This window comes from Heliangelus exortis, chromosome 10 (assembly GCF_036169615.1).
Source record: "Heliangelus exortis chromosome 10, bHelExo1.hap1, whole genome shotgun sequence".
In the NCBI taxonomy this organism is placed as follows: Eukaryota; Metazoa; Chordata; class Aves; order Apodiformes; family Trochilidae; genus Heliangelus; species Heliangelus exortis.
Genome location: NC_092431.1, coordinates 14,773,832 through 14,789,993, shown reverse-complemented (window position 1 = coordinate 14,789,993; position 16,162 = coordinate 14,773,832). Strand labels below are relative to the sequence as shown.

At 37.4% G+C, this 16,162-nt stretch overlaps 1 protein-coding gene across 2 annotated transcripts in view; it reads right to left on the bottom strand.

Annotated features, from left to right (window-relative positions):
- The window catches only part of IQCM (IQ motif containing M), a 143,854-nt gene that overhangs the window by 80,787 nt on the left and 46,905 nt on the right, over positions 1–16,162 (bottom strand). Inside the window, exons 4-5 of one of the 2 annotated variants that reach the window (XM_071753692.1) lie at positions 11,819–11,909; positions 8,242–8,312 (exon numbers count right to left, since the gene is read on the bottom strand). In XM_071753692.1, coding sequence (XP_071609793.1) covers positions 8,242–8,312; positions 11,819–11,909 — 162 coding nt within the window. The remainder of the gene's footprint in view (positions 1–8,241; positions 8,313–11,818; positions 11,910–16,162) is intronic. The other variant, XM_071753693.1, reaches the window with a different exon arrangement.

The following is a 16,162-nucleotide window of genomic DNA, read 5'->3' as shown; positions in this document are numbered from 1 at the left end:
CTTTTACATCATGGTTACCAATGCAAACCAGATTTAACTAACACTATGACAGTGCTCATCTTCATTTTCCCTTGTAGATACATGCTTAGGCTACTCCAGAGTTTGTTAAGAGATTTTCAATGCAACAGTTCTGTTTTCATAGTCTAAACAGTATGGAAAATCTCAGCCTATTTGTTTTATTTCCACTGATTCACAAGTTTCATTTTCTTTTTTTCACTGTTTTACATGTCATTACAGGGAGAGCACTTGTAAGATTTGTTTTCTTTCTACTAACCTCTTTTCCTCTAAAAAGGAGGTTTGTTACTCTTCCTAATAGTGCACTTGATGCTGGTAGCACACTTCCAGTGCCAAGCAGCCAATGTAAGATTTAATGATTCATGGCATAGAAATAGCTATTGAATCTACACTAATTGTACTTTTGGTGTCAGGTTCAGCAGCAAGAACAAAATCAATCCCCACTACTCCACAGAAGTGGAGCTGGTCCCTGCCAGACAAGGATATTTGCTAGAACTCATTTGCTGTGTATCACATCCACATTTTTAAAAGATGCCAATATAAAATAAAAACATATTCTGCATTTCCTTTCCTTGAAGCAGTATGAAACATCATTCTATATGCTAAACAAAGATAGCTATTTAGCAAATAGTTTGGTGTCTTTAGAAAAACAGAATCTTGTTTACTAGAAATGTACCAGACAGACTGTGAATAGAGAATAAGGCTTCTGGAAGTTCACTCACAAAGGTTTGCTTTTCAGGGTTGATATTACAAGTAATTAGCTTGACATTTAATGAATGACATTTCTAAGAACTGCTAAAGCTAACTTAATAAGGAAACAGAACAACCTTGCTCTGTTTAGGAAAGGTACTTACATTGTTGAATATTTTAAGTAAAGTGTTTCTGCCAGCTCATGTGGAAAACATCTATAAGCAATAAACACCTGAAACAGACATGTTTTCTGGAAATTGAACTGGCTAGTATAGTGCTCTATGCTGAGAACAAACTGATAAAACATCCTGTTATAAAGCTGGCATACACTGCAACTGAGCTGGCCCACACCTGAGTTATGATAAGTTTACCCTAGATAAAGTTGTGTGGTTTTCATAAGCATGTTTCAAGTAATGAACAATTCAGACTGTGTTTTACATTTTGCTACCAAAAAAAAAAAAAAAAAAAAAAAAGTAGAACATATATTGAAATCATATGTGTCCTATTTCTTAGGCATTGGAAGTGAATTTCATATTGGCAACTAAAACAGTTACCTTGAAAAATCAGGAATGCACGTGTTGGTCTGGTTATCCAACCCTCAGCATAGGTCTGTTTACATGTAACACATTTCAAGAGCACTCAGAAAACCACAGTAATTCAATAAATACAACTGAAATTTGGTCTCATTTCCTGTTTGTGTTAAGGATATTAACTGCTTATGGCGTGACTGTGTCATCAGCTTTATTTTTGTGCATGCTGAAATCTCTTCCCAGTGCCTGTAACAGCAGAGGATCACTCACCCAGTTCAGCTGCTTGGTTTGCACTCCTCCACCTCACCAGGGAAGAGCACGGAGTCTTCAACCCCAACAGAAGTCACCCAGTCAGAAAGAGGGTTCCCACAGGGTATTTGCAGACTTCATTTCTGACTAGCTTGGGGGTTTTGGGGTTGGTTTGGGGAGGGGGTTATGATGAATTTAACTTCACTGGTTAAATACGTGGTGAGGCAAATCTACAAAGGTATCCTGGTTAAAAGGAAATGTGAGCAAAGCCACTGACTCTTTGTTTTTCCTAATGCCAGAGTCCAGTGATAAAGTGGTCTACTGAAGCAAACAGTGGACTTGTTGCAAGACAGTATTAACTGGAATACATAATGTATGAAAGAAAGACAAGATGTGAAATACTAAAATGAGTGAAAAAAATGTGAAATGCCCTGTATTCTATATTTTTAAGAGTTTGGGCCAAAAGGAAACATAGCTTTTTCCCTTCCCTTACTTCCTTTGCTAGTTCCTTTCACAAAATAAAAGCCCTTAAGAGAGTGATACTTTCTCAAGACAACTTTCATTTCTGAAAAGGGAAAGGCTTTAATAAAATCAACAGTTCTTGGTTTGCAGCAGTCTTGAAGCAACAGCAATATAACCCCACAAAAATAAATATAGTTTTGCATTGCAGTGCACAACTAGTGCCTGCAAATAATGAAAATATTATGGCACAGCAATGGCTTAATAACCTTCATCAAAGCAGTATTAGATTTACAAAGTAAAAGTCAAACTCATATGCACCTGAATACCTTGGGAGTCCCTCACTAGCACAATGAGGGAAATAATGAAAGACAGCCCTAAAATTTTCAGTTCACAAAAGGTACTGTGCTTTCACTTATACTCCCTGACATCTCTCCTGCTAAACCTTGCAGGTCTTTTGTTACACCTGCTACTTCTTCATGTCTGATCCCACAGTTCATCTTCTCCCTTCAGCCCCTTGCGCAGCTGATCCCCTCCAAGCTGATCCAGCTCATTTCCAGCCTCCCAGTGATACCCTATTTATGGCCTTTATTTACTTCAGTCCTATGAATTTTTCCCTTAAATGTGCCCTTTCTACCAAGGCACTTCCATGGGCCTATTTTAGTGTAGTGAAAATGCAGACAACAGGGTAAAGAAACTTGTATACAAATAAATGAATCCACACTCCCTCGGGAAAAAGCCCTTTGAACTGCAGTTTCATTCCCTTCTTCCCCATCTCCAGTCACCACGGGTTATTTTTCAAATGTGCTTTCACAGCAGATCTTCATTGAAGTGAATGGAACTACTTTGGGACCTTGGTATTTGTGCAGTAATTACTATTGTTCAGCCCTATGTTTAATAGGCAAGCAAGAGGATTACTAAAAATACAGAAGCACTCATAAAGATTGCCTACAAACCCCTTCAGAAATACATACAAAGCTGTAGCCCCAAACAAACCCTGTTCCATTCTGTGAAGCTTTTCTGATGAACTGTAAGGCAAATGTACAAGACAAAGAAGAAATAACACTGGGTCAGAAGAAACAGAGGAAAGAATAAAGACTGTAGTTCAAACAACTGTGGTCTTGGTTGGGAGAGCAAAAGTCTGGTTTAGAACTGCTGCTTGTTTTTCCAGATGCTTCAAAATCAAGCTAACTCTAATTTGCTCTAAACAGCTTTTGATTTTATCAACAAAGCATCGAAGAGCCTAAGCCATATATAGTGTTAACACCTTTCAGAAAGGTCAAGCTGTTTAACTGTCTTAGAAAGTGAAATCTCCTCATCTTTTTTATTTTGTGATGCAAGCTGTATTGGAAAATTCACTGGTTATTTGCAGTGCTACAGCTCTTCCTTCTCCTTTCCTTCCTGCAAAACATGTTTCCAGCTAACAGTGTCCTTTATGAAATGAAGCACTTTACATGCCTTCCCATGAAAAGCCCCATCATGTGTTTTATCATCATGTTTTTAAGCTAGTATGGTTTTTTTCAGATAGATATATGACCATGAATTGTGATGAATCAAGAAAGAGAAACAATCAGTTCCAGAGTTTCCTGTTGTAAGATGGAAGGGAGCCATCATAAAGTGTAAACCCCACAAATTGTGTTAGATGGTTTGAAATTATACTTGTAATAGTGTTAATTACCAATAACCCCACCATACACATAACTGAAAACCAGTTACTCTGGAATCTAAAAAGGATAACATCTCTTCATCTGACACTGTATTTTTCTTTTTGACAGAAAAATTGGCCATTTTTCTTACACAATAAGAAAAAATTAGGTAAATGTGCCTGCAGCAGACAGGAGTAATTTAATTGTTTCTTAAAAACCCATTTATATTGAGGACTCAAATTGAATCCCAGCCATGATTTTTTCCATTCTATCCAGGTGTGACTGACTACAGATCACTTAAAATAGTGACAAAAAAGGGAATTAGAGCTAGACTTATGCTTCTGCTGAAGCTCAGCAAGTAGGCAATGTCCAGAGGAAAAAGGGGGTGCTGTCACTTTCACATTGAGTGAACACAAGAGTGTGATTCTGTGTATCTACCCCTATATCTATGAGTCCAAGCAACACACTAAAGCCTCCTCTAATTCTGTAAACAGCCCCCTTATTAGCATCATCTGTTAAGCCAGGTGAGGAAAACTGACTTTCAGTGTATGTGTTGATTTTCATCAGGGCATTCAGAAGTGCTCATATTAATGTATTTTTTCATATAGCTCCTATCTGAAGAAAACATAGGTTTGGCACATATTTACAGATATATGTCTTCCAGGAGTCTATTTTCTTTCCAGTAGCAGATGTGTCATGGCCTAGGAAAATAAATATACCAACAATAAAGCATGTTAATTCTTCACCATTAAAAAATGTGAAGAATCTGAATCAAGCTTTATTTATTAGGATAAGCCATTCTGGAGAGACTCGTATTACCTCACTGAGTATGTTCATAGGTAAAAGATGGGTGATCTTGCAAATGTTTCAATCATAACATTATTTTTTTCAAAGTATAAATCAGAAGGCTTATTTAAAAGCACCTCTTTGCAACACTGAGAGTGCTTCTAATATGTTCAGTGAGTGTTTCTTCAACAATGCTTTTGCATGAATGGGCAACACAAGCACTCTTACCAGCCCTTCCCCCATCAACATTGGTCAACACTTTTCCATTTCCATGGTTTTCAGCTACATAGAGGAACTATTCCTGCTGAACCTGATGTTTTCTTTGCTCAGCATATCCATCATTAAACAAAACAAAACCAACCAAACAAAAAACTACCACAGCCGAAAAAAAACCCACCAAAGCAGCTTAACTACACAAAAATATTATAAAATATTATAAAAAACATAATAACTTGATATTCTGCTAGAAAATCACTATGACAGAAATAGAGGTGGGCAGCAGAATGAAAGAGCTCAACCCAGTGCCTGCCTGTGACTCATCTCTGTTCATGAATAAGGATGAACCAAGTCAACCCAAGGTTTCTGGCATTATTTCCTTATCATAAAATATGTTTGATTTCTCACATATTTGTCATCAGCTTGGATTGGTTTTGGCTGATAGAGATAAACTAGACTCTTGGATCTAGCTCACATCCTTAACTGTCTAGATCCTTGAAAGAAATATTTTGTATTTTATCACCTGTATATGAAGAATAACTTGTAACAGTAAATAAAGAGGAAACAAAACCACCTCAAAGTTCTGTTGAAAAGATTTCACAGTTTTGCTGAGAGACAAAGGAATGGAAACCAGGATCCAGATCAACCTGCAAGCCTTACAGGTGCTTGCAGGCCACAGTGGACTACTAAAAGTAAGGAATTAGGGCTACTCCCCAGTTTACACAACCTTGAAGCCACCTATGACCTTCATTCAACAAAAGTGGGTAGAAGACAGAACCCTCCTCACTCACTCACTTCTGCTCCAGTGTCCTGGAGCAAGACTGCCAGCAAGAAATATTGTCAAAAATACATTGCTTCTCCACCATGAACCTTGAGAGGGTCATGGAAATACTGTAAGAATCTATGTTAATAAGCTCATAGAACAGTAACAAAAGGTACCCTTTTTGTTATTAATGGTTTTAAAAAAATAATTATTTCGCAGTAACAAATACCCATTCTGTACTACCAAGAAAATATCTGTATCCACTTTGCAGTAACTGGAAGCAAAGGGTGTCAATAGATCTTAGGAGTTCATATGTAGTATGTTACATAAGCCTGGAGATATACATACAAACAGCAATATTAATGTACAAGAATTTATGTTTGCCTACAGCTTTAAAGTTGTTGCCTGATATTTTTAACTGCATTCATTATTTAGCTTTTTTAACAGTCTACAAAGCCTCCTAAAAGAGGAATGACAATATTCATAATTTAATATGCAGTTTTGACTCAAAGGAATACAACCAAGTCTGTGCAAACATTTAAAGAATCATTCAGTTTTTGTTCCCAGGAGACATGGAAAAAGCTCTGGTCCTCTTAACAAGACAGCTGGACTAATGTCATGTGCTAAAAACATTTTAGAATTAATCCTGACATTTTAAATCAAATAATTTACAGTTTTTACTGAAGACTTAGGTATTCAGCTAGTTTGACAGTTGCTTGAATATGTTTTGAGGAATATTGGCACTAATAATTGAATAAATCCTTAGAAAACATATTTTTCTTTCATATCCCTGGTAATTTTCATTGCTTTTTATCAGTTTCTTGCTCTTAGCCATACAATCCACTAAGACCAAGGAAAGAATCACTTTTACCTCAAAAGAGGGATAACATGCAAGTTTTTTTCTTTTAGTTTGTTTTTTTTTTAAATTATATTTTTACAACTGCATGGACTATTAAGTTTTAAAAGCATTAAATAGCAGATTTTTTTAAATTTTGTCTTTGAAAACAAAGTTTTTCTGGATATGGCAAGTATGTAATTATGAGGGTTTTTTCATAAAGATATGTGACAAGCAACATCTCATAGCTTAGCACAGCCATCTGATCTGCCAGCATTTACATAGAGAAATTGGCACCCACCTAGGGCTTTCTCACATGTATCAGCTCAAAGAACCAGGGCCTGTGTTTCTTACTAATGGACCCAAAGAGAAAACTGTCAAAAAGTAAAAACAATTATGTCCTCCAAAAAGGACAGTTACAATTCTTTTGCAAGATCATGTCACATTTTTCTGTTCCACTGAATAGCATCACAGCTCTCTCAATAACTCCACAGACAACATGAGTGGGGGGAGCAGGATATCCATCCTTGCTGGCCAGCAAATCTGCACCAGCTAGGAAGGAAAAGTAATCCAGTGCTGAATAGACTGTAACAGATTGCTTCCTCCTGGTAATGAATGGAGGACCAAAGCACAGACTGTAATTGGGAGCCAGCTCCCTGCATGATCTGATCTGGGGGTGGACAACTATAGGCTGCCACTGAGTCAGTTTAAGGCAAGTTGTCATGCTGCAATTTAATTCCAAGGAACAATCAAATAAAGGTTTTTAGAGCCTTTCTTTGCCTTTTTAAACAATATTTGCAAAAAACACATTGTGGATTTAGTCTAAACATTCCTGTTCTTTGAGACAGCAGTGTCCTATTGATAGTAGTTTAAATCAGTTCTTTTTTGTCTCTTTCCATGAAAATTTAGATTTTGAAATGTGTAAAGCACCTCACCAGAAGGCACTGAAAGACAGAACGGATATTAACTCATTCTCAATACCTGATCGTTTCAAAATTCATTTGCTTTTCATAGTCTTACATTTCCTCTTACCAAAAATTATAGAGTGCAGAGAAGAAGGGAAGGTCAGAAAAGACAGATCATTTTGCTTCTAGCAACAGCCTACCTGGGGACTTTTTAAGTGCAGTAGATTAAGAAAATGTTTAGTGACCATCACGATTCAGGGCCCAGTTAATTCTGTGAAAGCCCTAAGAAGTACTTATGGCGAACAGATATTTGTTATTGCTTCTGTTTATCAAGGAAAACTGGGGTGAGATAAGTTTCTTATTTTCACAATAGTAGTATCTTCTTATCTGTTTCTCAGTGCCCTTTCACTGAAAGAGATGGAACTGAGTAAATTCCTTAGGTCTCAAAAGCATTGAAGCTCCAATTTTGCATCATTTTTACTGCAGATCTCTTGTCAGTCAGTCAGTGATTTTCCACAGAGGAATGGGAGCTCAGGCTCACAGCAGGCCCCAGGACAGCAGCTTAGGACAGGGAAAGATTCCTACAAGCTAAAGTCAGGATTCAAGCTGCCAGTGCTGGCAAAGGAAAGACTCAGCTGATGGTGACTGCAGGACAGAGGAGTCAAAGAAGGCTGGAGCAAAATTAGGCTGTTTGGCAGATGGAACAATCTGGAAGAGGAGGCAGGACAGGGATCCACACACCCAAGAGTCAGGATCGAGAACCAGAGAGAAGGAAACGTTAGGTCTGAGGATCACAGACCAGAGCTACACCCAAGTGCCTGATGAGGAAACCTGACTCATGGCAAAATCATCAGCCAAGCACTACAGCCAGTACCTAAACTCCTGAAGGACAGCCTGCAGCCAGGCCACATTGTCTGGGGTGATAGTGAAAGTCTGAAATTTAAAAGATAGAAAATCTAAATCTGTCTAGCATCAATGTTGTACACCTTTTGAAGTTTTGCAGAACATTAGAAAGGATAGACTCAACACTAGGACTTTTTTAAAAATACCTCTCCCTGCAAAAACTCCAGATACCTTTTCTAATACTTAGTATAGGTTAACCAGATTATACGTACTCTGTACCAGAACAGAATTTAGTCATCTTTACCTTTGTGTGTGATTTGAAACTCAGGAATACCATTCGGTCTAGGAGAAACACAGGGTAAATCCAAGGATCTGCTTTTAAAAAGTAAAATCAGAGCAAAATTTTATCTTTTTTTTTTTGATCTCTACAAGCTCACATTATAAAGCTAAAGTCTCATACTGTATAGAAAATCACTTTAAACTATGTTTATAAAGACTTAAAAATTGAAATTAACTATTTGAATAAACACTAGCTTTTCGGTTGGGGATTTTTTAATTCTAGTCTTTAATTTCTAAATTAGATGCTCTAATTAGATGAGCTTTAAGCCATTAAAATCTGAAAGTTGGTTTGTGATAACAGGAAAGAAATTGGTGGCTTCATTCTAGTTTTTCACAGAATGACTTCTGTCATTGTGACTGTAATTAGCACCACTCATGTTGGTATTGTGGGTATAGAAGTCAAGACAAACAAATCTTTTCTATGGTAGCACTGCAAAAAAAGTGTTTCCATATTGGTGAAGAAGACTGGAAAAATGTCATTGCCTACAGATACGCTGTAGCTGTTATGGGAATAAAAGGTGACAGTGAAAGGAGAATTAACTTCTGTGAAGCTTCATTCTCTTTTGGATGGATGGGAGCAGGCTGGTCTGGCTATTGCTTCTTCATGGTCATGCCAATGTATACTCACCTGTTCATAGGCTGCTCTGTGGAGTAATTCTGTCAGGTCCAGATGTTACATTCATTTTGTCATTAACACAGTGAAGTGTGTAGCTGTCATGGTGGGTAATTTTCAGGAATAAAAAAGTGTATCTGAAAAATCAGTTACTGAAAACTACTGCCCGCTCAGGAGTACCCATCACACAGATACTGAACTTTAATTCAGTCATGGAGATTGTGCTTTTGGGCTCCATTCAATATATAAAAACATGGTATTAACATAAATAAGTCGCTCTAAAATGTATTAACATAGCTGCTTAACTAAGGTTAATTTTGCATGAGGCTGGACTCATAAAACATACTCATCCCAGGGAGCAAGTCTGTTTCCATTACAGCTTCAGTAACCTGAGGAATAACTGAGAGCCACAGGAACCTCCATGGGACATGGGACACTTTCAGCTCTGGCTATCAGGAATTTTCTTACTCAGCAGTAATGCAAAATGCTTTTAAAACCTGAGCACTTTTTTCCACACCTGTGGTGGAACTATGGTCACAGGTAGTATCAAAAGGAAAACAGGAAATTCATGGAAGGGAAATGACTGACAGAACCTGTGTGCAACTGAGTCTGGTATTCAAGTATGACATCTTGTAAAGAATGCTTTTTTTTTCATATTTTATTATAGCAGTGTCATGTTCATGAAGATCTGGGATACAATATGCAAGGTCCAATTTATTACTGAGCTATGTTACACTTTAAAAAAAAAAAAAATTCAGATTCTATTCTTTAGTTCTAAATCCCTGATATTCTTTTGTAATGCCTTCCAGGAGTGATAAGAAAGTTAATATTAAGTTATTTTTTAATTCCAGGTGTGGATAAAAGTTTACATGAGATGCACAGGCTGAAAAGAGTTCACACTGAAAGCAACACAAGACGAAATCACAGGCACAGCTTTTTTTTTTCTTTCTTTTTCTTATGTATTACACCATTGGAACTTTACATAAATTCACATGGATCACATAGGGAGACTAAATGAGCTTTTCTGGAATTGTTGAAGTATCTTAAGATCTTGATGTAAGAGGAGGCAAGAGAAATTCTGAATGAGAAATTCTGTTGATTTTGAGTTTAGGATTCACGTACTTCTGATGATGATGGGCTACTACCAATCAGTTTTATTTTCAGGCAGGTGTTTCCACTTCAATGGATCTTTATAAAACTGCAGTGGATGCACACATGCCCCTAAAGCAGCTACACAAAGTTTTTGTGCCACTATCTTCACTTAGAAAACACCTAAGCAAGGGGTAAACCAACCACAAAGGTTTGCAGTAAACAGAGTCATGTAATCAAAAATACTGCAACAAAGGCACAGGTAAATAAAAAGTAATAAAAAAAAACAACCCAAAATTCAGGATTATAGATCTCATTGCAAAACCTATTTTCACACAGCAATCCCTCCCCCCCTGCTTTTTCTGCTTTATAGTGGTTGTCTTTGTTACTCCCTGCTTACTCTCCTCATTCTCTTTTCTGTCCAGTTGCACATAAGAATTATGGTATGAAGAGGGAATACTAAACAGTGGAAATTCTTCAAAATTACCAAATAAGCATTTTAGTAAATATATTAAGGTTTATTCTTTTTGGATAGAGGCAGAAGCATGACTCTACGCTTATGAAAGGTCTTTCATCAGCTCTAATTTTGTCTTCCTTTGAAGACGTGGAAAGAAGCAGCCATTTCATTGTGCTCAGGCAAGGCAAATACCATTACCCTGCTAAGCAGATACAATGATAGGTCTTTAAAACTACATACTTAGATCTCTGTATTCTCCCAATATTTTAATCTCAAATTGAAATTGAAAATGTTTCACTAGGAATGTGAATATAGTGCTAGAATTCAGATGATAAAAGGTTATTGTTAACAGTTCTGAGACATTATTAAGTAAGGTGCTTGAAATGGTAATAAGGATGTTTGAGAAATCTTTAAAATTATCAGAAGCTTAAGGCAACTTTTGGGAAGATTCAGCTTGCAAAGTATCAGCCAGGATGGCAAATAAATATCCATAATGGGTTAGAGTGTGCCTCATCACTCATGTTTGTAAGTGGGAATGTGTTCATACCCAGTCACATCAGAGCCCAGGGGCTGCAGCTGTGAGTTAATACTTCCTGACACACTCAGGAGCAGCCCAGGGCAGGTCTATGCAGATTCACAAGAGGTGGTGCTACCACCAGGGAGAAACGTGCCACAGGATGGTTATGCCATGCTGATCAGAACAGAACAAAGGGAAAAGCTGATTTTGGGGAGAAGAACTAGGTCAGATCTTCAGCCTCTGTAAATGGTCACCACCATGATTTGGTCAAGGCAACAAAAATATTGTTATTTTTGTAGAGGTGTCAGGTTCTTGCATGATTGATGATTTAAAAATGTTAAGTAGGTAGAGTAAAAGTGACACAAATGCATTTTGTCTTCTCTAAATTATTTTTAAATTTACATTTAGATATATTTCAGTAGTGGTTTAATTTAGGTATAGGGCCTGACCAGACATAACAAGATGTAAAAATGGGTTTGAGCATTGAAATGAATAGGGCCAAAAGAATAAGGAGTTGAAACCAGTAAGTTTATGCACATGAAATGGAAGGTTCAGTTCTTACTGTAAGAACTAAAGTCTTCGATGTATATCATTTGAAAAAAAGCTATTCCTGCATTTTTCACTGAGAACTTGGGAATAATCTATGTATTGAAGAGGTAATAGTGAACTCCATAATAATAAAAGTAAACAAGCAATCCAACAGAAATTTTATTCCTAGATTTGGTAGAACTTAATTTCTCAAAGAATCTACAGTTGGAAATTTACAGTACACGTAACATATAACCTGTAAAAAAGCAGAGTCAACTTCCTACTTGGCTTTGAGAGGAAAAACAATTAATAATCCAGTCAATTATCTCAGGTCTTACCTGGGAGATGAGAAGTTTTCCTTTTTCTCATTCTCCAAAGCTCTACTCACAGAGTCAATCCCAGACAACAACTCCATTATACTTATTGTCTCTATGAAAAGGCAAGTGATAAAACAAATATTCAAAATATATTTCTTTCTATATATATATTCTTTTTTCTAAATATAAGCACAGCCAGCTCTAGAGACACTAAATCATCATGGTTTTCTACAAGATTATGAGAAACTTCTCAAAAAAACTACAAACATATGCACATACTGAAAACAGACATCTTCAGTGTCACTCTGCATTTAATTTTGGACTCCAAAACATTATGCAAGTGGACCACACACTCCACTCTGTTTTATATTCATAAGCATGGAGAAAACTAAACCACTTTTAAGTTTAAAAATTTCTTTAGAAAAGATTTGATTAGGAAAATAAATAAAGAAATCACATTTTAAAAAAAAACACATAAAGCAATCATTTCAGAAGTACCAAAGATAGCAAAACTATTCAATACCCTTCACATATATACACTATGTTAAACAATAAGATTATTCCCCCTTTAATTACTTCCCATTTACTTCCCCAAATTAACATATTCAAATTTTTAAAGATGTTTTCTATTTTGTACTCTCTTCACACACACACACAGATAAATATGAAAGCTTTGTATTTCTTTTTAGGACTGACATAACCATACTCGGTGAGGTAGAACTGTAGGTGTTTATTCCTCCAAGCCCCACCATGGCAGTTCAGGAAGCTGGCAAGCAGATGATTATTTAAGTCTCTCTCTTGCAAGCACTCATACTTTTCAGACAGAAACAAAGCACTTGGAGGAAAACAAAGTCCCTTAACTTCAGTAAAACAAAGCATAATTCAAGTGTGAACTGCAGTTTGAAAGTAAAGGATATATATGAGAGCATTCAGAAATCAGTTGGTTCCAACTCAGTCTAAGAACTCCTCTCACCCTGCAGCAGCAGACACAAGGCATGCAGGTTTCACCCAGAAACATCTCACTCCAAGGAGCCCAGCAGTACCCCATGCACTCACCACACCCAGGTACCAGACAGAAAAAAATAACACCAAAGTATCTCCCTCTAGTAGATGGAGTGCCAAACCCAGAGTAGCAGTCTTGATTTGCACTTGCTTAGGAATATCAAGTTCCCTAGATTGTTATTGTACTTTAAAATAAATCAGTATTAATTCATAATTAAAATAATTAATAATTTGGAAATCTAAGATCATTCCTCTTTTGCATCTGAGATATGTGCATGTGGATTTAACACAGGTAAAAGTTTTTTTCAGGTTCAGTGACATAAGTAAATGCACACATTACACAGGGGAGGATTAGGCAGGATGCATTTTTTTGTCTTCTCTTTATTTTGGATATTTCTTCAATTTATGTTCAATACATGTATGCAGTTTTTTAAAACTCTGACCTTTTCTCCTTTTCGTTGTACAACTATCAGTGTCTTTGTTCTTGTGATTATTAACGTGCCTTTAACTCCTCAATCAACAGAGATTTTTCCTTGGAGAATATGAATTTCAAAAGGAGAAAGAAAGCAGAAAAACTATCTCTTTGCCATGTAACTTCCAAGATTTCCTTATGTATCAAGTGCAAGAAAAAGCTTTACAGGGCATCTGTAGCTTCCCCAGCATGTACTACACCACTGTTCCTAATGCCAGGTACACATCTCTCATGATAAGGAATAATATTAGCATTAATCCCATGGTTTTTCCAGCTGATATTGTGTTTCCTCTCCGCATGCAAGTTTGAAACACCTCTCTCACACTTTGGCACTTTCATTTCATACTTCACAGCTTTATTTGCACTCTGAACCTTCAACGATAACTCCTTCATTTGCTATATCTAGATGCCACAGAACTTTGAAGATATATGAAGGTGCAGATAGAGAAGGGTAGTGACAGGCTACAGTCAGACATAATTATCCTGAAAGCATTAGAGAAATGGATCTACTACAACTGACCTTTGTCAATCTAGAGCAGCCAAACCAGCAATGCTGCCAGACTGCAGATTCATGGCTGACAATTTCCATACTGCATTGCTTGTTCAAGGTTCAGCCATTGTCAAGGTCAATAAAGCAATACTTGGGTCACTTAAGCAAGCTGAAGGTCATCAAAACCTGGTTCTTACAGGTAACTTTAATCACCTAGATATCTGCTGGAAGAACAATACAGCAATTCACACCTCACCCCTCAGGTTCCTGGAGCAGGTCCAGGACTGCTTCCTCATTTAGATGGGGCAACCAGGAATGGGACACTGCTGAACTTGCCAGTCACAAACCAAGAAAACCTGCTTTGTGATATCTGTTAGTGACAGCTTTGGCTGCAGTGATCACAATATTGTGGATCCTGATGATCATGCCAAAGGTTGGTACCAAGACAAAGGTTTTCAGTTTTAGAAGAGCAAACTTCAGCTGACTCAGGGCTCAGCTGGAAGGGATTCCATGGGAAGCTCCCAGGAAGCAGGTGAGTGCTGGGAGGTTTTGAAGAACACTCTCCTAGAAACAAACAAAAAAAAACAACTCATCCCCTTTAAAGGCAAGGGAAGTAGGCAGAGCAAGGACCCCCTTGGCTTAACTGTAAGCTTCTGGGTCTTCTCAGAACCAAGAAGGAAGTGATAGAAAAAATGATAAAAGGACAGGGAAGGCTGCCATATGAGGAAAGGCTGAGACAAAGGGTTTTGTGCAGCCTGCAGAAAAGAAGGCTTAGGGGAGATCTTATTGCCAAGTTCTAGTACTTAAAGGGTGGCTACCAAGAAGATGAAGACTCCCTTTTTACAAAGGGGCACAGGGAAAAGATGAGGCACTATGGGTCCAAGTTACTCAAGGGGAGAATCCAATTGGACATCTGAAGAAAATTTTCACTCTGACCAGTCGTACATTGGAATAATCTCCCCAGGGAAGTTTTGGATTCCCTAGCACTAGATTCTTTTAAGACACAGCTTGACAGGGTACTGAACCTTGTCATCTAATCCATGTTCCTACCTAGGAAAGTTGGACCAGATGATCCTCAAGATCACTTCCAACCTGGCAATTCTATGACATTATTACACAAGATACAGTGTCAGGCAATGACAAAAGTACCTTCAATATTATGTGTAATTATTCTTTAAAATATTTCTATTAGATACACCCTATATATATTGTCTAAGTACAAGCAAAAATGGTTGCAGGCTTCCATTTTTATATTGCTTTTCAGCCATCTTCTAAAGGATAGGTGGTTTAGGTCATTACTGTTCCCCAAGATCTGCTCTCTCCTTTTCTCACTATTTATCTTCAAAGCCAGGCTTTTCTTCACCTCTATCTCTCTCCCCCCCCGTATCTCTTCTGCCCTTATGGCAGATGGCAAGCTGAAATAATTGAGTGTGCCAGAAGATCCAGAAGTGTTCAAATCTAGAAGTATAACTATCTCTAAACTAAGGTAGGAAGTGATAAAATGCTTTGGTCATGAATCAGGGTGGGGTGAGGGGAAAGTGCATTAATTACATTTTAATATATAGTGCAAGCTCTAAACAAACCTGTTCAGGCTGTTTGGAGGTCTGTTTCTGCAGTACTTCTGCTGTTCTACTCACTGTATTCAATAATGGTAACTACCTTGCCTCTTGCCATGTGCAGGGACCTTACTCCCTAATGGTACAACCACTTAACAGCCAGAAATGTTGGCCAAGACTAACACCAAGGCAGAGCATGAAGTCATAAACATGCACAGATGTTACTATTTGAAAACATTAAAGAGGTATTGAAGTTCCCGAGCACATCCCAAGTTGTGTTGATTTCAGCAGTCATGAGTCATAAGGGAAGAAGATGATACTACTTAAATTACATGCCTGGGCCACTTCTCTTTGCCACTTACATTCAGGAAAAAAACAACTACTTTAGAAAAACTTCAGGGGGAGGAGCTCACTTTGAAAGACTGCTTGTTACCAAGGGCTCAAATGAATAATTCTGCTGGCCTGTATTTATGCAGTTAAACAAACACAATGCTAACATATTACACATTTCTGATGATATCACGGAAAGTCCCAGGAGATCTAATTTCACAAGTATCTAAAATAGGTTTGTGCTGAAGGTTACAAGAAGTTATGGAAGTGTTCCAGGGAAAAGTTTCTTTAATGGAATTTGGGCAGTTTTATAAATGTAGCAAAGAAAGTGGGGCTACAAAGTCATTCTGTGCAGTCCTGCTCTGCTTAATAATTGCACTGAGACAAGAAACCAAATATTCAGTAAGGTGAGCAAACACACTCAGGAGGTTTTATTCTTTTTATAAGTCCCTAAAGCTTTTCTGAGATTGTTTTAGTAGCAGGCCAAGCCCACTTCAATTTACAGATACAGGGAT